Raw genomic sequence first — 24,851 nt, forward strand, 5'->3', positions numbered from 1 at the left:
ATCATGCAAGGGCTACCCAATCAATCAATCTCATCCCCCCTGCTGTTTCCCCAAAACATTGTATATATTTTGCTACAAGTGCACTTGCAGAATGTCATTTTGGCAGCTACTACTGTATTTTATTTCTGGATCACAACTTAGTGTTAAAAAGTTTCCTTGTATTGCCTCTATTTCCTCTGCCTTAAATCTGAAATACCTTTATGGCACAGAAAAGAGTCTTTCCTTAGAACAGTACAGCACAGGAACAGGCCCTTCGGCCCACGTTGTTGTGTTGAACATGACACCAAATTAAACTAATCCCTTCTGCCTGCCCTTGATCCATCTCTCTCCGTTCCTTGTATATCCATGTGCTTATCTAAAAGTCCCTTAAATACCCTTATCGTATCTACCTCCACCACCACCCCTGGCAGCATGTTCCAGACTCCTACCACTCTCTGTGTAAAAACTTGCCCCTCACATCTCCTTTGAACTCTTCCCCCCTCACCTTAAATGTATGCCTCCTAATATTAGACATAGATTCTGACCGTCAAACCCTAACTATGCATCTCATATTTTTATAAACTTCTATCAAGTCTCCCCTCAGCCTGCATTGCTCCAGAGAAAACAACCTGAGTTCTTCTAGTGTCTCCTTATAGCTCATACCCTCGAATCCTGGCAGGATTCTAGCCCCTCTCCAAAGCCTCCACATCTTTCCTGGAATGTGGCAACCAGAACTGAAATCAATACTCTATGTGTAACCTAACCAAAGTCTTATAAAGCTGCAACATGACATCCTGACTCTTGTACTCAATTCCCCAACTAACAAAAGCAAGTGTGGCTTTCAGGGAACTATGGACTTGAACCCCAAGATCCCTTTGCACATCAATGCTGTTCACAGTCCTACCATGAACTGTAAACTTTTCATTAACATTGTGTTTACAGGAGAGAAAGACATGAAGACTTGGGGAAGTTAGTGGTCATATCATAAAGACAATCCATACCACAGTAGAGGTGGAGTATTAGAATGTATGAAGGTGGATAAATCTCCTGGTCCTGACTAGATATATCCAAGAACACTGCGCAAGAGGCTAGAGAAGAAATTGCAGGGGACCAAGTTGATATTTTTGCATCATCGTTGGCCATGGGTAAGATCCTGGATGACTGGAGGGTAGTGAATGTTGTGCCCTTATTCAATACTGCAAAGACAAACCTGGGAACTATAGACCAGTAAGCCTAACATCTGTGGTAAGTAAGATACTTGAGAAGATTCTGAGAGTTAAGACATACGTGCATTTGGAAAGACAGAATTTGATTAGGAGTAGTCAGCATGGCTTTGTGTGTGGGAGATCATGCCTCACAAATTTGTTAGGGTTCTTTGATGAAGTGACCAGGAAGATTGATGAGGGCAGGGCAATAGACATAGTCTATATGGATTTCAGTAAGGCCTTTGATAAGGTTCCACATGATAGGCTGCTCTGGAAGGTTAGACCATAAGGATTCCGGGGGACTTGGCAAACTGGATACACAATTGGCTTGATGGTAGGAAGCAGAGGGTAATAGTGGAGGGATGCTGGTCAGACTGTGAGTAAAGGAGTGCTTTAGGGGTTGGTGCTGGGCGCAGTGCTGTTTGTTATCGATATCAATGATTTAGCTGAGAATGTACAAGGCATGATTAGTAAGTTTATAGATGACTCTAAAAGAGGCGATATCATGGACAGTGAGGAAGATTATCAGAAATTGCAGCAGGACCTTGATCAGCTGGAGAAGTGGACCAAGAAATGGCAAATGGAGTTTAATATAGACAATAGGTGCAGGAGTAGGCCATTCTGCCCTTCGAGCCTGCACCACCATTCAATATGATCATGGCTGATCATCCTTAATCAGTATCCTGTTCCTGCCTTATCTCCATAACCCTTGATTCCACTATCCTTGAGAGCTCTATCCAACTCTTTCTTAAATGAATCCAGAGACTGGGCCTCCACTGCCCTCTGAGGCAGAGCATACCACACAGCCACCACTCTCTGGGTGAAGAAGTTTCTCCTCATCTCTGTCCTAAATGGTCTACCCTGTATTTTTAAGCTGTGTCCTCTGGTTCGGCACTCCCCCATTAGCGGAAACATGTTTCCTACCTCCAGAGTGTCCAATCCTTTAATAATCTTATATGTCTCAATCAGATCCCCTCTCAGTCTTCTAAACTCAAGGGTATACAAGCCCAGTCGCTCCAGTCTTTCAGCGGAAGATAGTCCCGCCATTCCAGGAATTGACCTTGTGAACCTACGCTGCACTCCCTCAATAGCCAGAATGTCTTTCCTCAAATTTGGAGACCAGAACTGCACACAGTACTCCAGGTGTGGTCTCACCAGGGCCCTGTACAGCTGCAGAAGAACCTCTTTGCTTCTATACTCAATCCCTCTTGTTATAAAGGCCAGCATGCTATTAGCCTTCTTCACTACCTGCTGTACCTGCATGCTTACCTTCATTGACTGGTGTACAAGAACACCCAGATCTCTTTGTACTGCCCCTTTACCTAAATTGATTCCAGTTAGGTAGTAATCTGCCCTCCTGTTCTTGCCACCAAAGTGGATAACCATACATTTATCCACATTAAACTGCATCTGCCATGCATCTGACCACTCACCTAACTTGTCTAGGTCACCCTGTAATCTCCTAACATCCTCCTCACATTTCACCCTGCCCCTAGCTTAGTATCATCAGCAAATTTGCTAATGTTATTACTAATACCATCTTCTAAATCATTAATATAATTGTAAAAAGCTGCGGTCCCAGCACTGATCCCTGTAGTACCCCACTGGTCACTGCCTGCCATTCCGAAATTGAGCCATTTATCACTACTCTTTGTTTCCTATCAGCCAACCAACTTTCAATCCAAGTCTGTACTTTGCCCCCAATACCATGCGCCCTAATTTTGCTCACTAACCTCCTATGTGGGACTTTATCAAAAGCTTTCTGAAAGTCCAGGTACACTACATCTACTGGATCTCCCGTGTCCATCTTCAGAGTTACATCCTCAAAATATTCCAGAAGATTAGTCAAGCATGATATCCCCTTATAAATCCATGCTGACTCTGACCTATCCTGTTACTACTATCCAGATGTGTCGTAATTTCACCCTTTATAATAGACTGCAGCATCTTTCCCACCACTGAGTTCAGACTAACTGGTCTATAATTTCCTGCTTTCTCTCTCCCACAGATGTGAGGTCTTGCATTTTGGAAAGTCAAACGAAGGCATGAGTTCCACGGTGAATGGTAGGGCCTTAAGGAGTGTAGTGGAACAGAAGGGACCTTGGAATTCAGATGCACGGTTCTTTGAAAGTGGAATCACACGTAGACATGGCTTTTGGTACACTGGCCTTCATCAGTCAGGGCATTGAGTATAGAAGTTGGGAAGTTACGTTGTAGTTGTAGAGGACATTAGTGAGGATGCACTTGGAGTATTGTGTTCAGTTTTGGTCACTTTGCTATAGGAAGGATGTTATTAAACTGGAAAGAGTGCGTAAGAAATTTACAAGGATGTTACCAGGACTCAAGGGTCTGAGTTATAAGGAGAGGTTGGACAAGCTGGGACATTTTTCTTTAGAGTGTAGGAGACTGAAGGGGGAATCTTGTAAAGGTGTACAAGGCCATGAGAGGCATGGATAAGGTGATTGCACTCAGTCTTTGTGGAATCAAGGACGGGAAGGCATCAGTTTAAGATTAGAGGGGAAAGAATAAAAGGGAACCTGAGGGCAATTTTGTTTTACACATTGAGGGTGGTACGCATATGGAATAAGCTGCCAGCAGAGGTGGTTGAGGCAGGTACATTAACAACATTTAAAAGGCATTTGGACAAATACATGGATAGGTAAAGTTTCAAAGGATATGGGCCAAGTGCAGGGATATGGGGTTAGTGTAGAAGGACATTTGGGTCGGTATGGACCAGTTTGGGCCAAAGAGCCTATGGCTCTATTTGATCTCCCAAAGTGCAATATCTCACACTAGCCTGGACTAAATTCCATCTGCCATTTCTCTGCCTTTATCTACATCCCTCTGTATCCCTCTGTATCCCTCTGTATCCTTTACAACCTTTGACACTACCCACAACTCCACAAATTGTTGTATCATCTGCAAACTTACTAACCCACCCATCTACACTTTCACCCAAGTCAATTATATATCAGAAACAGCAGACATCCCAATACAGATCCTTGCAGCACGCCACTAGTCACGGACCTTCAGCCAGAAAACACCCTTTCACCACTACCTCCTGCCTTTTATGGGTAATCCAGTTCTGAATCCATGTGGCCAAGTCACGTGGACCCCATGCATCCTTGTTTATTTTACCAAATCTGTTTATGATTTTAAGTGCTTCAGTCAAAATTCCAAGGTGAGAATGTGAAACTGTAACCATTTTCCATCCTCACTTGTCATACAATCCCTATGTATGCAGTCTTTGGGATATACTTGTTCATCCACAAATTATGGAGGCCTACAGGTTGGGCTCAGTTCTAACATTTGTATTTGTGTGTGTCCAGTACAGGTATATGGAGTATGGACAATACACGATTAGATTAGATTCTCTACATTATGGAAATATGGCTTTTGCTCAACAAGTCCACACCAACCCTCCGATGTAGACCCATTCCCCTATCCTATATTTACTTCTGACTAATGCACCTAACACTATAGGCAATTCAGCATGACAAATTCACCTGATCTTTGGATTGTGGGAGGAAACTGGAGCACGCGGAGGAAACCCACGCAGACACGGGGAGAATGTGCACACTCCACACAGACAGTCGCCCAAGGCAGGAATCAAACCTGGGTCCATGGCATTGTGAGGCAGCAGTGCTAACCACTGAGCCACTGTGCCACCCCACATCTATGGGGCTTATAGGATATGATTCAGTGGGTATGAGGTACACGGGTGTACAATATAGGTAATTGGGGAACAGGTTTTACTTAAGGAATTGTACAGACTTCTGTAGATTGATTGAGCAGCAATCTCCAAGAGTGTGCATTATGAAGGTTCATGCAGTGAGGCAGAGAGTGTGCAAGACAGACAAAGAGCTTGAGTAAGAGAGGGAGAGAGACAGAGCACAAGACAGATATAACATGTGGTAAACAGAGTTAGAACGAGAATGTGTGTGTAGTAAATGGGAGGTCATATCTACAGGGTGGAGATATTTTCAGAAAAGTCTAAGAACCAATACCATTGAAAGTCACTATGAAACAAAAGCTACATGTTAGTTGTAGTTAGAGTCATAGAGATGTAGAGCCCAGAAACATGATGAATAAAACAATCTGGATAATGGCTAAAACACTCACCGCAACTGAAGCTGCTCCATGCTGAGTCAACAACCCTTACAAACAGAAATGAAAGACAATGAGTTATTGGTCAAGGTTTAAACTATAAGTAACAGAGGCATTTAATGAGTCATTTAAATGTTGAGCTACAGTCATCATTCAATTAATAACAGTAAAAACAGAAACTGTTGGAAAAACTCAGCAGCTCTGGCAGCATCTGTGGTGAGAAACAAAGTTAGCATTTGGAGTCCAATATCACTTTTTAAAGAACAATTCAATCACTGCCCAGTTCAACAAGTATGCTTATATGTAGGTAAATGCAGGAACTATAAGGTACACAGCAAGATGCCACAAATGTACGTGTGTGGAATGAGCTGCCAGAGGAAGTGGTAGAGGCTGGTACAATTACAACATTTAAAAGGCATTTGGATGGGTATATGAATAGGAAGGGTTTGGAGGGATATGGACCGGGTGCTGGCAGGTGGGACTAGATTGGGTTGGGATATCTGGCGTGGAGGGGTTGGACCAATGGGTCTGTTTCCATGCTGTTACATCTCTATGACTCTATGAATGAACTGATATGTTGAGGGAGGAACATTGGCATCAACAGAGGGATGTATCCTCTCTGCTGCTCTGCTTATCAACTTGCATCATCATGAACATTGACCAGAACCACAGGAAAAGGACAGACAGCCTTGGTTTAAAGTTTCATTCTAAGATCATCTCCGAGGATAAGCAGTCAAACAGACATTTACGGTGTTCTTGTCTTTGCAAACTTAGCTCTTGGGGAATATGATCCTGCTGCACAGGCAGTTACAAACTATTATAGTTTTGTCAGTCTGACCACTGTCTGTGGGCAGGAGACAGGGCTTTCTGTTGCTGCAGCTTACTGCTTACCTTCCTCAAATCTTGATCCATCACAATTCCAAGCATGGTGCTGAATTACTGCTTCAGAAAACCAATTACCACAGAGGGGACACTCCATTCTCCTTTCATAGTGGCTGTCCAGTGCTATGTGTGAATGGGAAAAGATGGGTGAAAAGTTAATCTGCTGGCTCGATCTCTTTTTCTGACCAATAAGCCTGTCTGTCCAGTAGATCTAACTCTGATCACTGGATGTCTGCTCCTGAGATCACTTTAAACATAGAACACAGAAAAATACAGCGCAGTACAGGCCCTTTGGCCCTTGATGTGTGCCTCCACATCCTTCCTATAGTAAGGCAACGAAAACTGCACACAATACTCCAGATGCAGCCGCACCAGAGTCTTATACAACTGCAACATGACCTCAGGACTCCGGAACTCAATTCCTCTACCAATAAAGCCCAGTACACCATATGCCTCCTTCACAGCACTATTTACCTGGGTGGCAACTTTCAGAGATCTGTGTACATGGACACCAAGATCCCTCTGCTCATCCACACTACCAAGTATCCGACCATTAGCCCAGTACCACATCTTCTTGTTACTCTTACCAAAGTGAATCATCTCACACTTACCCACATTGAACTCCATTTGCCACCTTTCTGCCCAGCTCTGCAGCTTATCTATATCCCACTGTAACTTGCCACATCCTTCCTCACTGTCAACAACTCCACCGACTTTCGAATCATCCGCAAACTTGCTCACCCAACCTTCTAGCCCCTCCTCCAGGTAATTTATAAAAATGACAAACAGCAATGGTCCCAAAACATATCCTTGTGGAACACCGCTAGTAACTGCACTCCAAGATGAACCTTTACCATTAACTACTACCCTCTGTCTTCTTCCAGCCAGCCAATTCCTAATCCAAACCTCCAACTCACCCTCAATGCCATACCTCCGTACTTTTTGCAGTAGCCTACCATGGGGAACCTTATCAAATGCCTTACTAAAATCCATATACACCACATCTACCGCTTTACCCTCGTCCACCTCCTTGGTCACCTTCTCAAAGAATTCAATAAGGTTTGTGAGGCACGATTTGCCCTTCACAAAACCATGCTGACTATCCTTGATCACATTATTCCTATCCAGATGTTCATCAATCCTATCCCTTACAATTCTCTCTAAGACTTTGCCCACAACAGAAGTGAGGCTCACCGGCCTATAGTTACTAGGGTTATCCCTACTCCCCTTCTTGAACAAGGGAACCACATTTGCTATCCTCCAGTCTTCTGGCACTATTCCTGTAGACAACAAGGACATAAAAATCAAGGCCAATGGTTCTGCAATCTCCTCCCTTGCTTCCCAGAGAATCCTCGGATAAATGCCATCAGGCCCAAGGGACTTATCTATTTTCACCCTTTCCAGAATTTCCAACACCTCTTCCCTACATACCTCAAAGCTGTCCATTCTAATTAATTGGGACTCAGTATTCACATCGGCAACAATGTCCTGTTCCTTAGTGAATACTGACGAAAAGTATTCATTCAGTGTCTCCCCAATCTCTTCAACCTCCACATGCAACTTCCCACTACTATCCTTGACTTGACCTATTCCTACCCTAGTCCTTCTTTTATTCCTGACATACCTATAGAAAGCGTTTGGGTTTTCCCTAATCCTACCAACTAAGGACTTTTCATGTCCCCTCCTTGCTGCTCTTAGCTCTCTCTTCAGATCCTTCCTGGCTACCTTATAACTCTCAATGAACCTTCACGCCTTATCTTTACATAGGCCGCCCTCTTCCCTTTCACAAGGGATTCCAATTCCTTATTAAACCACGGCTCCCTCACACGACCCTTTCCGCCCTACCTGACAGGTACATACTTATCAAGGACACCCAATAGTTGCTCCTTGAACAAGCTCCACATATCAATTGCGCCCTTGCCTTGAAGCCTACTTTTCCAAGCCACGCATCCTAAGTCGTGCCTCACCGCATCATAATTTCCCTGCCCCCAGCTATAACTCTTGCCCTGCAGTGCACACTTATCCTTCTCCATCTCTAGAGTAAAAGTCACCGAATTGTGGTCACTGTCCCCAAAGTGCTCACCTACCTCCAAGTCTAACACCTGGCCTGGTTCGTTACCCAGATCCAAATCCAGTATGGCCTCACCTCTTGTTGGCCTGTCTACCTATTGTGTCAGGAAACCCTCCTGCACACATTGGACAAACACTGACCCATCTAACGAACTTGAGCTATAGCTTTCCCAGTTAATATCAGGAAAGTTAAAGTCCCCCATAACAACCACCCTATTACTTTCACTCTTCTCCTGAATCATCCTCACAATCCTTTCCTCTACGTCTCTCGGACTATTAGGAGGCCTGTAGAAAACTCCTAACAGGGTGACCTCACTTTTCCTATTCCTAACCTCAGCCCAAACTACCTCAGATGGCGAGTCTTCATCCATCGTCCTTTCCACCATTGTAATACTATCTTTGACAAGCAATGCCACACCTCCCCCTCTTTTACCCCCACCTCTGACCCTACTAAAACATTTAAACCCTGGAACCTGCAACAGCCAATCCTGTCCCTGTTCTACCCATGTCTCCGTAATAGCCACAACATCGAAATCCCAGGTACCAACCCACGCTGCAAGTTCACCTACCTTATTTCGTATACTTCTTGCATTGAAGTATACACACTTCAAGCCACTTTCCTGTTTACAGGCACCCTCCTTTGAGATTGATGCCATGTTCCTAACCTCCCTACACTCCAGGTCCTGCACCCTTTGCTCCCAATGAATCCCGCTCTTTTAGATCCCTCTTTGTTTCATGAACTTCTCTCCCAACTATTTGAATCACTCTTTAGTCACAGTTCCCAGAGTGCACACAGTAGATCTCTAGCCTCTTGCCCATCCCTCATCTTTAGATCTCCCTCTGCCCAAGGGCTTTTTCTCTGAACAGTTTCAAACAGATCTCTCTGTCTCTCTGAGAATTTGCTGTGCGGTTCCCAGAAATGACACTCCCATTATTTGTTGTGCACATTCCTCAGCTGACTCATGTCTTTCTCTCTACTCCTATTGAAGGACTAAAGTGCATTGCGAATTATAACTGACTTGTGCAATCAGGTTACTGTACTATCATTGTGCAACTTTTGGAACTGTGATGAGGCTTACGGTGTTTCACAGAGCAACTGATGTAGCAAAGACAAGAACGCTTTGAAAAGAGGTAGGAAACATTTTCAAATATTGACATGTAATGCATTTACCTTGCTCAGCATTAAGTGTACGTTAAAGCCTATTGTATAATGATTGGAAGGCCAACTCATGACATCGTCCAGCATCAAATCAGGACCTCTGGAACAGGTCCAAACTCTCACTTTCACTTCGACAGAGAGTAGAGTCTAAAGCTTGCTCATTCTCTAACAACCCTTAAAGAGTGGCAGGAATCTGTGATAAAAAAACATACCTAAACTTTGGATGGCTTGTGTAACAAAAAGTAATCTCCCCTCCGTTTTTAGAATTATTTATTGACATAAGGAGCTGCCTGTTTCACTTTCAGCAAGTAAACTGAATTTATGTAAGCCAATTAATTGCTTACAAGGGTAGAAGCAGATCTGATGTTGGCACCTGTTGCCCCAAACAACAGTGAACGTGGGGGATCAGACAGTTGTCTGACACAGTGAAAGCTGATTCCCTCTAGTTCTTCAGAAAACATTGTACTGGTTTTTGGCAGGAATGGTGATCATCTTAAAAAGGTGACTCGAGCTGAAAAATGTGTTGCTGGAAAAGCACAGCAGGTCAGGCAGCATCCAAGTAGCAGGAGAATCGACGTTTCGGGCATAAGCCCTTCTTCAGGAATCTTATGCCCGAAATGTTGATTCTCCTGCTCCTTGGATGCTGCCTGACCTGCTGCGCTTCTCCAGCAACACATTTTTCAGCTCTGATCTCCAGCATCTGCAGTCCTCACTTTCTCCTAGTTAAAAAGGTGATTATCATGTAATGTAAATCAGATCCAGTATCATCTGCTGGACAAGTTTTGATTGTCTAAGAAGGTCAGACGGACAGGAAGCTGGGAGAACACAGCAAGGCAGGCAGCGTTAGGAGGGAGGGGAACACAGCAAGGCAGGCAGCGTTAGGAGGGAGAGGAACACAGCAAGGCAGGCAGCGTTAGGAGGGAGGGGAACACAGCAAGGCAGGCAGCATCAGGAGGGGGAGGAACACAGCAAGGCAGGCAGCGTCAGGAGGGAGGGGAACACAGCAAGGCAGGCAGCATCAGGAGGGAGGGGAACACAGCAAGGCAGGCAGCATCAGGAGGGGGAGGAACACAGCAAGGCAGGCAGCATCAGGAGGGGGAGGAACACAGCAAGGCAGGCAGCGTTAGGAGGGAGAGAACACAGCAAGGCAGGCAGCATCAGGAGGGAGAGGGACACAGCAAGGCAGGCAGCATCAGGAGGGGGAGGAACACAGCAAGGCAGGCAGCATCAGGAGGGAGAGAACACAGCAAGGCAGGCAGCATCAGGAAGGGGAGGAACACAGCAAGGCAGGCAGCGTTAGGAGGGAGGGGAACACAGCAAGGCAGGCAGCATCAGGAGGGAGGGGAACACAGCAAGACAGGCAGCATCAGGATGGAGAGGAACACAGCAAGGCAGGCAGCATCAGGAGGGAGAGGAACACAGTAAGGCAGGCAGCATCAGGATGGAGAGGAACACAGCAAGGCAGGCAGCATCAGGAGGGAGGGGGACACAGCAAGGCAGGCAGCGTTAGGAGGGAGGGGAACATAGCAAGGCAGGCAGCATCAGGAGGGAGGGGGACACAGCAAGGCAGGCAGCATCAGGAAGGAGAGGAACACAGCATGGCAGGCAGCATCAGGAAGGAGAGAACACAGCAAGACAGGCAGCGTTAGGAGGGAGGGGAACACAGCAAGGCAGGCAGCGTTAGGAGGGAGAGGAACACAGCAAGGCAGGCAGCGTTAGGAGGGAGGGGAACACAGCAAGGCAGGCAGCATCAGGAGGGGGAGGAACACAGCAAGGCAGGCAGCATCAGGAGGGAGAGAACACAGCAAGGCAGGCAGCATCAGGAAGGGGAGGAACACAGCAAGGCAGGCAGCGTTAGGAGGGAGGGGAACACAGCAAGGCAGGCAGCATCAGGAGGGAGAGGAACACAGCAAGGCAGGCAGTATCAGGAGGGAGAGGCACACAGTAAGGCAGGCAGCATCAGGATGGAGAGGAACACAGCAAGGCAGGCAGCATCAGGAGGGAGGGGGACACAGCAAGGCAGGCAGCGTTAGGAGGGAGGGGAACACAGCAAGGCAGGCAGCATCAGGAAGGAGAGAACACAGCAAGGCAGGCAGCGTTAGGAGGGAGGGGAACACAGCAAGGCAGGCAGCGTTAGGAGGGAGGGGAACACAGCAAGGCAGGCAGCATCAGGAGGGAGAGGAACACAGTAAGGCAGGCAGCATCAGGAAGGGGAGGAACACAGCAAGGCAGGCAGCATCAGGAAGGGAGAGAAGTCGACGTTTGTGGTGCAGCCCTTCTTCAGGATTCAAATCCTGAGGAAGGGCTACATCTGAAACGTCAATTTCTCCACCTCCTAACACTGCCTGCCTTGCTGTGTTCCCCTCCCTCCTGATGCTGCCTGCCTTGCTGTGTTCCTCTCCCTCCTGATGCTGCCTGCCTTGCTGTGTTCCTCTCCCTCCTAACGCTGCCTGCCTTGCTGTGTTCCTCCCCTTCCTGATACTGCCTGCCTTGCTGTGTTCCTCTCCCTCCTAACGCTGCCTGCCTTGCTGTGTTCCTCCCCTTCCTGATACTGCCTGCCTTGCTGTGTTCCTCTCCCTCCTAACGCTGCCTGCCTTGCTGTGTTCCTCTCCCTCCTAACGCTGCCTGCCTTGCTGTGTCCCTCTCCCTCCTGATGCTGCCTGCCTTGCTGTGTTCCTCTCCCTCCTGATGCTGCCTGCCTTGCTGTGTTCCTCTCCCTCCTAACGCTGCCTGCCTTGCTGTGTTCCTCCCCTTCCTGATACTGCCTGCCTTGCTGTGTTCCTCTCCCTCCTAACGCTGCCTGCCTTGCTGTGTCCCTCTCCCTCCTGATGCTGCCTGCCTTGCTGTGTTCCTCTCCCTCCTGATGCTGCCTGCCTTGCTGTGTTCCTCTCCCTCCTGATGCTGCCTGCCTTGCTGTGTTCCTCTCCCTCCTGACGCTGCCTGCCTTGCTGTGTTCCTCTCCCTCCTAACGCTGCCTGCCTTGCTGTGTCCCTCTCCCTCCTGACGCTGCCTGCCTTGCTGTGTTCTCCCAGCCTCCTGCTTGTTCACCTTGGATTCCAGCATCTACAATTTGTTTTTGTCTCTAAGGAGGTCAAACAGCAATTTCCCATGAATCTCTCCCTGAACTTCATTGATCAGATCTGCTTTTTGTCTCTTGTATTCACCTGATTTGGTTCTGGATGGAGGGAGAAAGCTTGTAGGTGTATGTCATAGAGCTATACATCACAGAAGCCAATCCTTTGGTCCAACCAGCCGAAATAATCCCAAATTAAACTAGTCCCACCTGCCTGCGTGCGGCCCATATCCCTCCAAACATTTTCTATTCATGTACTTGATGTCCTTTAAATGCTGTAACCATACCCACATCCACGAACCATGCTGTGTAGAAAAAAAAGATTGCTCAAGTCTTTTTTTTTCTCTTCACACCTTACAAATATGCTCCCTAGTCTTGAAATCTCCAACCCTAAGGAAAAGACCCCTGCCATTCACCTTATCTGTACCCTTCATTATTTCATAAATCTCTATGGAGGTCACCCCTCATCCTCCCAGGCTCCAGTGAATAAAGTCCCAGCCTCTCCTTATAACTCAAACCTTCCATTACCAGCAATATCCTAATAAGTCTTTTCTGAACCCTCTCTAGCTTCATAAATATCCTTCCTATAACAGGGTGACCAGAACTGGACACAGTACTCCAGAAGAGGCCTCACCAACATCCTATACAACCTCAACAGGCTGTTCCAATCCTGTACTCAAGGTCTGAGCAATGAAGGCAAGCGTGCAATATGCCTTCTTAACCACCCTATCTATGTTTGACGCAAATTTCAAAGAATTATGTACTTGAACCCCTGGGTCTCTCTTTCTCCAACACTACCCAGGGCCCGACCATTAACTGTATAAATCCTGTCCTTGTTTGTTATACTAAAATGCAATACCTCGCATTTATCAAAACTAAACATTATCTGCCACTCCCCTTTGGCCCAACTGATTAAGATCTCTTTGTAATCTTAGAAGTCCTTCTTCATTGTCCACTATACCACCAAATTTGGGGTCATCTGCAAATTTATTAACAATGCCTTCTATGTTCTTATCTAAATCATTTATGTAAATGACAAGCAAAAGAGGACCCAGCACTGCTGGTTACAGGCCTCCAGTCTGAAAAGCAACCCTCCATCACTGCTCTGTCTCCTTCTCTAACGCCAACTTTTTTATCCAATTGGCAAGCTCACCCTGAATCTCATGTGACCTAACTTCACTAATTAGTCTACCATGCAGAACCTTGTCAAAGGCTTTTCTAAAGTCCAAGTAAACAGCATATACTGCTGTGCCCTCATCAATTGTCTTGGTTACTTCCTTAAAAAACTCAATCAAGTTTGTGAGACACAATTTCCATCACATAAAACTATGCTTAATATCCCTAACCATTCCACAACTCTCCACTTGCATATAAATCCTATGTTTCAGGATCTCCTCCAGCAATGTACCTACAACCAAAACCAGACTCACCGGTCTGTAGCTCCCAGGTTTCTCCTTACATCCCTTCTTAAAGGCACAACATAAACCACTCTGCAGTCCTCTGGCACCTTACCCATGGTTATAGATGACACAAATATTTCAGCAAGGGGCCCTCAAATTTCCTCCCTGACTTCCCACAATGTGCTGGGATACACTAGATCTGATCCTGAAGATATATCCACCTTTATATTTTCTATGACCATCAGCACTTCCTCTTCTGTAATGTGAACTGTTTTCAAAACATTAATATTTATTTTCCTGAGTTCTCTCACCTCCATTCTTTCCCCACAATAAAAACTAACACAAAACATTCATTTAATACCTCTCACATCTCCTAAAGTGCAACTCTCTCTCCAGTTGCTGTCTTGCTCTTAATGTACTGGTAGAATCTCTGGATTATCCGAAATGTTATTTGCCAAGGCTCTCAATATCACCTCTTTGCCTTCTTGATCTCCCTTTTGAGAATGCCCCTACATTCTTTATTCAAGAGATTCATTTGAACACAGTTATCTATATGCAATGTAGGATTTTTAAAAAATTCTTGACCAGAGGCTCAATATATTAGTTCATCCATTGTTCCCTGATCTTCCCAGCTTTACCTTTCACTTTAACAGAAATATAATGACTCTGAACTCTCATGATCATACTTTGAAAGCCTCCCACTTTTCTGATGTTCCTTAAATTGTGAATAGTCTACTCCAATCAACTGTTGAAAATTTTTATTTCATACCATTAGAATTTGCATTGCTCCAAATAAAAACTTTAACTTTTCTGTCTGTGATTCATAAGGAATCTTAGCTGACACAGACAGGCTGGAGAGGCACAAGATCTTTTTCATATATCCATGAATTTGGTGAAAAAGGTGAAAAATTGCCATATATGTCCATTGCAACCATATTTGGAGATGATAGCTTGTCAGTAGATTATGGCCTGGCACTGTAACTTCAGTGGATTGTTACTGACTGCAAAGCAGGCCTAGACAGCTCAATAGATATTCAAACCACATTGAGAAAGGTCAAACTGTAAGTGGATCTTGAAACATCTTCACTGGGCTTCTTTAAGATTTTACACGGTCCATACCCATTATGATGAAGTATATAGCAGTAATTATGCATCATATGACACTGATTATGCCTGGGAAGTGCAGGATCAAGTTCCTGTGTGGTTGATAATCTGACAATACTCAAGATCCCAATTGAGAAATGAGGAATTACCACAATGGGAAGGTGCCACCATGCAACTGCACTCGAGTAGGATTCAGCACCTTTAATTATCATTTTCTGAGGAATGGTTGGACAGGTTAGGCTTGTAACTTCTAGAGATTAGAAGAGTTAGCGAGTTTTGAGAAGTGTATTGGGTGACTTCATTGAAACATCAAATCCTGAGGGGTTTTGGGATGTTTCCTCTTATTGGATAATCTAAAACAAGGGACCACTTGTTGAAAGTAGAGATGAAGGGGGTGTTTTTCTCTCAGAGGGATTTTGAAACTCTCTACCTGAAAAAGAGGATGAAAAAAGAGACTCTGAACATTTTTAAGGTAAATAGATTCTTGACAAGAAAGGTGCGAATTTAGGGGAGACAATGGCCAAGTGGCATTAACGCTGGACTATTAATCCAGAGACCCAGATAACTTTCTGGGAACTTTGGTTCAAACCCCACCAAGGCAGCTGGTGGAATTTGAATTCAGTAAATGCCTGGAATTAAGAATCTAATGATGACCATAAATCCATTGTTGGAAAAATGCATTTGGTTCATTAATGTTCTTTAGGGAAGGAAACTGCCATCCTTATCTGGTCTGGCCTCATGTGATTCCAGAAACACAGCAATGTGGTTGACTCTTAACTGCCCTCTGGGCAATTAGGGATGGGCAGCAAATGCTGCCCAGCTAGTGACACCCTCGTCCTGTGAATGAATAAAAAAAAATTGAGGGCATGCAGGAATTGAAGTAATTGGATCAGCTATGATCTTATTGGATGACAGGGTTGGCTGAGGGGCTGAGTGCCCTATTCCTGCTCTTAATTCATGTGTTTGTATGTATACCATACCCTAACACATACTCTTGCCTTGTACACAGCATCATTCACACACACTAACCACAGCTTTTTCGCCCACTCCTAGATGACAGTAATGGCAACTCTGGTTACGGAGGACATGTTTATGAAACTATGGCAGATGCTGTTTCAGAGAATAGACACTAGTATGTTGCAGTGTTGACCAACAGAAAGGACCCACACTGTTTCACTGCAGCAATTTGTTAACAGCTCTGTGGTCAGACAGGCAACAGCAGGTATACTAAGTTATACATCATCAGTAATTCTGTTGTTTGTCTCTGACAGGATGTGTACTCCCACAGCACTGACTGCCCTCCAGAAAGCAGAGGAGATAGAAAAATTAATCAATAAAAGCCATGAGGCCAAGTCATTTGCATATTGTCCATACAGCAAGTTTCCAGTAGGAGCTGCTTTATTGACTGAGGATGGACAGGTGTTCACAGGTAAGAAATCTGCTCTTCCCATTATTGTCAAGATGCCAAATGTTGAGACCTCAATTTTAACTAAAAGATGTGTTGATGAGGAATACCCTGACTAGATCAACAACATGCACACCCACTGGTCAGAGGAAATCACCTGGAACCAATTGAGACACAGCAGCTTGATATCAGACCCTCTACTGTTCCATCTGGTTCCTTTAGCCCACTCCCCTGTCCTTTCTCCAATCACCCATCAAACATGTAATGGCTCCCTGAAATTGAATTAAATATATTGAAATTATACATCGAAACAGATTGTACATCCAAAACAGCGTTTGTGTTTACCCTGCATACAAACACTACTGTAAACTCAATGGCCTGCACAGTCTACATACACAGAAATATTAACATTGCTGTCTCACAAAATCAGAATAACTCAAAAATCAAGAGATTTATTATAAAAGTCATAAGCTGCTTTTTTTTTCGAAATCATGTTGGTTTGTACATCATACAAGCAGCTTGGTGAATTTCTGTCACATCAGAGTTCTTTACAGATGTTTGAGTGCAAGAAGGTCGAATTTCAGGAGCCAAACCCACTCCCAAGGACACAGAAGTTCGTCCAGCCGATGATTTCGACTGGCTATTGTGTTGGTTGTCCAAGATGGATGTTTACATTCTTGTAGTAATGAGAGACCCCACTTGAAAATGTAATACCCAACACATCAGGTGTGTTCCCTCTGATGTGGGAATCAACTTTTGGAGGAGGTTAAATAACTGCTTACATTTCTTTACATGTAATCATCCCCTTTCAAAGGTCAGGTTATCTAGTGTCTAGGACTCCAAACATTTATGTCTTCAACGGAGCCAGGAAAATGACCAGACCATTGTGTTCTTCAGTCTAAACTCCTCAGCCTCTTTCATGTATTGCTGCTTCAGATGTTCACAGTAAACTTGCATCAGTAGTAACTCAGAGTTTTGTGTGTCTTCTCCCTTGAAAAAAAAACTTCACCAGAAAACTCATGCTGAATTGACAAGAGGCATCAAGGGATAAGTAACAGATAATGAATTGGAGATGCTGGTGTTGGACTGAGGTGGACAAAGTTAAAAATCACAACACCAGGTTAGTGTCCAACAGGTTTATTTGGAAGCAGTAGCTTTCAGAGCGCTGCTCCTTCATCACAACCACCTGATGAAGGAACAGCACTCTGAAAGCTAGTGGCTCCAAATAAATCTGTTGGACTATAACCTGGTGTTATGTGATTTTTAAAAATGTAGTAGATAACACACAGAGTAACAGTGGATAGCTAACTAAAAATCTATTCTGCCCATCCATGTCAAATTAAATGTAATTGGTAGTTATAAAGTCTATCTCAAAGTAACAAGAAGTTTCAAAATTTCAGGTTACAATCAACCATGGATGGTAACGCTGTCTTGCTCAAGTCATTGCCAGCCCATAGGTCAACAGATCTGGTTAAATATTATTCAGGAACTTAGCAACAACCTTTCACCAAATGCTCAAATGTCCACTGGTCAGTTTAATTTAAAACTACTGACACAGCATTGTTAACATCATATTTCTGTTAAAAAGTGGGTGTGTATGCTTGCTGCACAGTATTGAACATGTGACGGAAAGGGGTAGACCTTGCCAATTAACTTGTGTATTGTTAAAATGATTGAGAAACTCAGGTCTGGCAACATCTGTGGAGACCCAATCAAAGTTTACATTCAAGTCCAGTATGACTTCTTCAGAACTGAAGAGAAAAGTGGAAAAGCGGTGGGTTTTTAATGTAGAAAAGTTGGGAAGGAACACGATGGGAAGGTCAGGGAAGATGAGAGAATGAGAGAGATTAGAGATCATAAATGTGACAGAACATGGGGGGCACAGTGGCACAGTGGTTAGCACTGCTGCCTCACAGCGCCAGAGACCCAGGTTCAATTCCCGCCTCAGGCGACTGACTGTGTGGTGTTTGCACGTTCTCCCCATGTCTGCGTGGGTTTCCTCCGGGTGCTCCGGTTTCCTCCCACAGTCCAAAGATGTGCAGGTCAGGTGAATTGGCCATGCTAAATTGCCCATAGTGTTAGGTAAGGGGCAAATGTAGGGGTATGGGTGGGTTGCGCTTCGGTGGGTTGGTGTGGACTTGTTGGGCCGAAGGGCCTGTTTCCACATTGTAATGTAATCAAATGTAAAAAGCTGTAATGAGTTCACAGGAGTCATAGTGTCACAGAGATATACAGATTCAATAAAGTGTGGAGCTGGATAAAGCACAGCAGTTTAAGCAGTATCAAGAGAGTCAACATTTCAGGCAGGACCTATCATCAGGATACATGATGCTCCTGCGCTTCTAAAGCTGCTTGACCTGCTGTGCTTTTCGAGCTCCACATTTTATCGACTCTTTTCCAGCATCTGCAGTCCTCACATAGAGATGTGCAGCATGGAAACAGACCCCTCAGTCCAACTCGTCCATACTGACCAGATATCCTAACCTAATCTAGTCCCATTTGCCAGTATTCCTCCCATATCCCTCCAAACCCTTCCTATACATATACCCGTTGAGATGCCTTTTAAATGGTGTAATTGTACCAGCCTCCACCACACCCTCTAACAGCTCATTTCATACACGCACCACCCTGTGTGAAAAAGTTGCCCCTTAGGTCCCTTTTAAATCTTTCCCCTCTTAACTTAAACCTATGCCCTTTAGTTCTGGACTCCCCTACCCCAGGGAAAAGACCTTGTTTATGTACCCTTTCCATGCCCCACATGATTTTATAAATCTCTATAAGGTCACCCCTCAGCCTCCGACGCTCCAGGGAAAACAGCCCCAGCCTGTTCAGCCTCTCCCTATAGCTCAGATCCTCCAACCCTGGCAACGTCCTTGTAAATTTTTTCTGAACCACTTCAAGTTTCAAACACCTTTCCTTTAGCAGGGAGACCAGAATTGAACACAGTATTCCAAAAGTGACCTGTACAGCCGAAGCCTGACCTCCCAAATCATATATGCAATGCACTGACCAATAAAGGCAATCATACCAAATGCCTTCTTCACTACCCAGTCTACCTACAACTCCACTTTTAAGGAACCATGAACCTGCACATGGAGGCCTCTTTGTTCAGTAACAGGACCTAGGACCTTACCAATAAGCATGCAAGACCACCCCTGATATGCCTTTCCAAAATGCAGCATCTCACATTTATCTAAATTAAACTCCATCTGCCACTCCTTGGCCCATCTGATCAAGATCCCATTGCACTTGAGCTAACTTCTTGGCTGTCCACTACACCACCCATTTTGGTATTATCTCCAAATTTCCTAACCATATCCTGATAAATTTCCTAACCATATCCTGCTAAATTTCCTAACCATATCCTGATAAATTTCCTAACCATATCCTGCTAAATTTCCTAACCCTATCCTGATAAATTTCCTAACCCTATCCTGATAAATTCACATCCAAATCGTCTACAGGACAAGCATTATTCCAGACTCGGGTTTAATGGTAACATAAGGATCATTTTGACTCAAAGTAAAAGCATAAAAAGACACAGACATGAGAGAAAAAAAATATAAAAATGGAAGTCAGAGTTCATGGCCTGAAGTTATTGAAGGTTATGAAGTGTCTAATTTGAACATGAAGTGCTGTTCCTCCTCATTGCCTTTGAATAATTGATTTGTTTAAATCCCTTCCTTCTCAGGCTGCAACATTGAAAACGCATGTTTCACAGTGGGAGTCTGTGCTGAAAGGGCAGCCATTCATAAGGCTATCTCAGAAGGTTTTCGAAAATTCAAGGCAATAGTTATTTCCAGGTACTGACTGAGCCTTGCTGTATGCTGTGGTGTTACACCAGGAATTTGGGCAGTCCAGATACCATATCAAAATCAATAGTCATCTTATTGTCTCATACTTTAATAAATCTTCCATGGATTGCAAACCTGAGGTGCCTCATCTCCCTCACTTACACAATAAGCTGTTTAAACCAAGCGTTTGCCCTCAGATAGTCAGTTTTTAAAAATTTTACCTTGTCTGTAATCTCTTCCATCTCACCCAAACCCACCACTTTGGAATTTGGTCCTTTGCTTCATCTTTCAATAATGGACACTAGTTGCAAGCCCATTGAAAGTCTAGCGAATTAAAGTTAAAGTCAAGTTAAAGAAATTCTAAAGTGAAAAAGTAAACAGACAATTTAAATTGAATTGCTTTTCTACACAGGAAGCCAGCTAAAACTGTTAAAGGGGTAATCGGAGAGATGTCAGAGGAAGTGGGTTATTGAACCAGATTTCAGAAGCACCCCTTTCTTTGACCTCCCAATTGATCTAAAAATACTGTTGCAGACACAATCGGGATAGGGATGGGTTCAGGGAATCCTGCGCAGTGGGATGGGAATGTAAGTGGTAACTCTAAATCCATGGGGAATTCTGGAATAACTAGGACTGGATAGAATTCATTTAAATCAGATTAGAAACATAGTGATAATGTTTCTGGATTGATAACACAGAGACCAGGATGAATGATCCAGAGACTGGGGGAATTTAAATTAAATCAATAAATCTGCATATTTTGCTTTCTTGCAGTGATAAATCAGACAATTTTATTGCTCCATGTGGTGCATGCAGGCAAGTCATGAGAGAGGTATGGTCTCATTTTAAATCTTACCCAATGCTTCTTTAACTTACGTGATAACATTACCCAAAGCTAACAGTTTAATATGAAAGTACATCGTGACAGTGAGTTATCAATCAGCACGGATTTCAGGGATGAGATCATCTTGCATGGGTTTTGGGGTGTGATCTGATGTTCATATTGAGTTAGCTAATTCACAGGAAAGTAAAAAAGTAATTTGTGAAGAGGATATAAAGTATGGACAAAGGGATATATAGGTTAAATGATTGGGCAAAGGCACAGCAAATGGAGTACATGATGTGGAAAACGTGAAATTGCCCATTTTAGCAGGAAAATGAAAACAAACATGTCATTTAAATGGTGGGAGATTGCAGAATTCTGAGATACTGAGGGATCTGGATACCTCTGCGCATGAATCAGAAAAGGCATGTATGCAGGTACAGCAGTAATCAAGAAAGCTAATAGAATGCATTAGAACAAAGAACTTGAGATGCTAAAAATCTGAAACAGAACCAGAAATTGCTGCAAAAACTCAGCAGGTCTGGTAGCTTCTGTGGGAAGTAAACAGAGTTAATGTTTTAAATCCGGTGACTCTTCATCAGAAGATATTTATACTGAAGTCAAAGTTGGGGAACGCATCACCCTCAAACACTTCTGCCAACTCCGACTAGACTCCGCCACCAAGAACCTGCTGGTACACCACCCTCCTCACCCCCAGCCAGGGTCCCAAACAGTCCTTCCAGGTGAGACAGAGGTTCACCGCTGCTCTTCCAATCTCATTTACTGTAATCCCAATGTGGTCTTCTCTACATCAGGGACACCAAATATAAACTGAGGGCACAGCCGGGCCTGCAGGGGCTGACCAGACCTCCCAGTCACCACTTGTTTTAATTCCTCTTCCCACTACCTTTCTGACATGACCATCCTTGGCCTCCTCAATTGCCACAATGAACCATACAGCAAACTGGAGGAATAACACCTCATCTTCCACCTGGACAGCCTACAGCCCAGAGGACTCAACATTGAGTTCTCCAATTTCAAATACCCTCCCTCCCCATCCCATGACTCCCTTCCACTCCTCCCTGCCACCAACTGGACTCATTCCTTCCTTTGACCAACCAGGTCACACCCTCTGCCTGTCTCCACCTATCCCCACTTCACCACCCTGCCCCGGCCACCCCCTTTATCTACAGCTCCCCCCACACCCACCCCCTGAAGAAGGGTGACACCCGAAACATCAACTTCTCCATCTCCCGATGCTGCCTGGCTTGCTGTGTTCTTCCAACCTCCTGCCTGTCTACTTTGGATTCCAGCATCAGCAGTCTTTTTGTCTCTAACCAGAATAGAAGAAAAGCTGAATAAGTGATAATAAATACTGTCAGTAGGAGAAAATCGGTGAATGCAACCCATATAATGTGATAAAGGGTCTCGAGGCATGTGATAATGGGTGACTGTACTAGAAGCAACCCAAGTCATAACAGGATCAAGTGTAGCTGGGGAAAAAAAAGACGGATGGAATCAAGTTATTGAACTCGTTGTTGAATCCTCGAGGCTGCAAGGTCCCCAAGGAGAAAATAAGACATTGTTTTTTGAGCTTGAGCTGAATGTTGCTGGAAAACTGCAGTAGGCCTGCAACAGAGACATTGGCATGGAACATAGTGGTCGTTCAAGGAGCAGGCAACTGGAAGCTTGGGGTCATTTTTGTGGACTGAACCTAAATCCTAGAGGTGTACAGCACCGAAACTGACCCTTTTGTCCAACTCGTCCATGCTGACCAGATATCCCAATGTAATTTAGTCCCACATGCCAGCACCTGGCCCATATCCCTCCAAACCCTTCCTATTCATAAATCCATCCAGATGCCTTTTAAATGCTGTAATTGTACCAGCCTCCACCACTTCCCCGGCAGCTCATTCCATACACGTACCACCCTCTGCATGAAAAATTGGCCCTTATGTCCCTTTTATATCTTACCCCTCTCACCCTAAACGTATGCCCTGTAGTTCTGGACTCCCCAACCCCAGGAAAAAGACTTGTCCCATCCATGCCCTGACGACTTCATAAACCTCTGTAAGGTCATCCCTCAGCCTCCGATGCTCCATGGAAACAGTCCCAGCCTATTCAACCACTCCCTATAGTTCAAATCCTCCAGCGTTCTGCAAAGCAGTCATCCAGTCTGCATATTGTCTCCCAAGTGTGGAGGGGACCACTTTGTGAACAGTGAATACCGTAGACTGAATGAAGTAAGGGTGAATCACTGCTTCACCTGCTGCACTTTTCCAGCAACACATTTTCAGCTCTGAATCACCGCTTCACCAATAAGGTATGTCTGCGGTCACAGATGATGAGGTGGGAGGAGATAGTCGAGCAGGTATTACACTTTCTGTGATTGCATGGGATGGTACAGTGGGATATGAGGTGGTGTTGGGAATGGAGGGGAGTGGAACAGAATGTTCCAGAGGGAATGGTCCATGCAGAATGCTGACAACGGAATGTGGAGTAATTAGATCAGCCATGATCTTACTGAATCGCAGAGCAGGCTTGAGGGGCCGAGTGGCCTATTCCTGCTCCTAATTTCTATGTTCAAAATGTTCCCTAAAATGTACTTACTCCTTCCCGGATTTTCTCTCTCTCTACAGTTTGGAACTAAGTGGGAAGTATACTTGACAAAACCAGATAAGTCCTATAAGACAATGACTGTTGAAGAACTCTTGCCAATGTCTTTTGGACCTCAGGACCTGCCAACCAAATCGCGAAGAATGTGAAATAATTCAGAACAACAACCTTCTGCTCCAAACAATAATAAGGAACCCTTAGCTTTATTCTTATTGTGTATTAGGCATTTTCTAATCCATTCAATTACCAACTAAAATGTGTCCAGAAAAAGTGGCATGTTTCTGAATTTGATGCTTGACATAACATTCAAACTATGCCCCTGAAACTTCAACTTGTTCTGCATTTATAAAATGCACTAAAATAAATGTATTTCATCCAAGATTATGAACCTGATGAACTAAAAAGAACAGATCAGAACAAGGAAACAAACGAAAAAAAGATTCCATCAAATAGTGCTCACATCAGAGCATAACTTGGTATTTAGCACCATGGTCCATCTGTCCTGGGAGTGCTTGATGATGGGTCAGTGCCAACTGAGTTTCACTTTCACTTTACTTTCAGTTTAAAATAAATATAGGGAGGCTTACTCTCTATCTAACTTCTCTGCAGGTTGTGTGTGATGGTGATTGTGCTGAGGAAGCTTTAATGTAAGTTTAAGAATAGACAGGGCTTTACTCTATACTGAGCCCTGGGCTGATCCTCTCCTGGGAGGGTTTGATGGGGATAGTGTTGAGTGAGTTATACTTTCAGTTTACTTTTCGCTTAACAGAGTAGAGAAAGCTTTACTCTGTATCTAACACTGTCCTGGAAGTGTTTGATAGGCACAGTATTGGGAGATTTTCGGTTTTGTAGACTAGAGAGAGTTTTAACTTTCAGTTTACCTTCAGTTTAAAAAAAAACAGCTTAGGAAGCTTTACTCTGTATCTGACTTCATGCTATTACTATCCTGAGAGTGTTTGATGGGGAGGGTGCTGGTTGTACAATGTGTGATCTTGTTGAATATTGATGTGGAATATTACAAGCATTCCTGTGGAATGGAGTGAAATTAAATAGAGGAGAAACCTGACAGTCTAATGAAGGTAGAGAGAGAGAGACAATGTGGTGCCTGGGAGAACAGCATGAATGTAAAGTGAACAAACATTTAAACAAATTACTCAAGAGGATCAGTAGATATAACAGTTAAGAAGAAATTTGAGAAGTTTAATGTTTTGCAAAGGTTTTCTTCAGGCCTCTT

At 44.3% G+C, this 24,851-nt stretch overlaps 2 protein-coding genes across 7 annotated transcripts in view; one reads left to right on the forward strand and one right to left on the reverse strand.

Annotated features, from left to right (window-relative positions):
- The window catches only part of LOC140489431 (uncharacterized), a 54,955-nt gene that overhangs the window by 22,956 nt on the left and 7,148 nt on the right, over nucleotides 1-24,851 (reverse strand). For 2 of the 5 annotated variants that reach the window (XM_072588984.1, XM_072588983.1), the window contains exons 2-3: nucleotides 6,183-6,296; nucleotides 5,307-5,341 (exon numbers count right to left, since the gene is read on the reverse strand). In XM_072588984.1, coding sequence (XP_072445085.1) covers nucleotides 5,307-5,341; nucleotides 6,183-6,270 — 123 coding nt within the window. In that variant the 5' untranslated portion in view covers nucleotides 6,271-6,296. Of the gene's footprint in view, nucleotides 1-5,306; nucleotides 5,342-6,182; nucleotides 6,297-8,812; nucleotides 8,833-16,541; nucleotides 16,657-20,399; nucleotides 20,523-24,851 lie in introns of those variants that run through there. The other 3 variants (XM_072588981.1, XM_072588980.1, XM_072588982.1) reach the window with 3 other exon arrangements.
- LOC140489432 (cytidine deaminase-like) lies at nucleotides 9,232-23,996 on the forward strand. Of its 2 annotated transcripts, none has more exons than XM_072588985.1 (5): nucleotides 9,232-9,374; nucleotides 16,251-16,408; nucleotides 20,076-20,187; nucleotides 20,953-21,010; nucleotides 23,641-23,996. In XM_072588985.1, exons 2-5 carry the CDS (start codon nucleotides 16,252-16,254, stop codon nucleotides 23,764-23,766), a joined length of 453 nt encoding a protein of 150 aa, XP_072445086.1. In that variant the 5' UTR covers nucleotides 9,232-9,374; nucleotide 16,251; the 3' UTR covers nucleotides 23,767-23,996. The 2 variants fall into 2 exon arrangements, with proteins under 2 accessions (XP_072445086.1, XP_072445087.1); XM_072588986.1 differs by lacking the exon at nucleotides 9,232-9,374 and adding an exon at nucleotides 13,136-13,156.

The sequence above is a fragment of the Chiloscyllium punctatum genome, chromosome 18 (genome assembly GCF_047496795.1).
Source record: "Chiloscyllium punctatum isolate Juve2018m chromosome 18, sChiPun1.3, whole genome shotgun sequence".
NCBI classification, from domain to species: domain Eukaryota; kingdom Metazoa; phylum Chordata; class Chondrichthyes; order Orectolobiformes; family Hemiscylliidae; genus Chiloscyllium; species Chiloscyllium punctatum.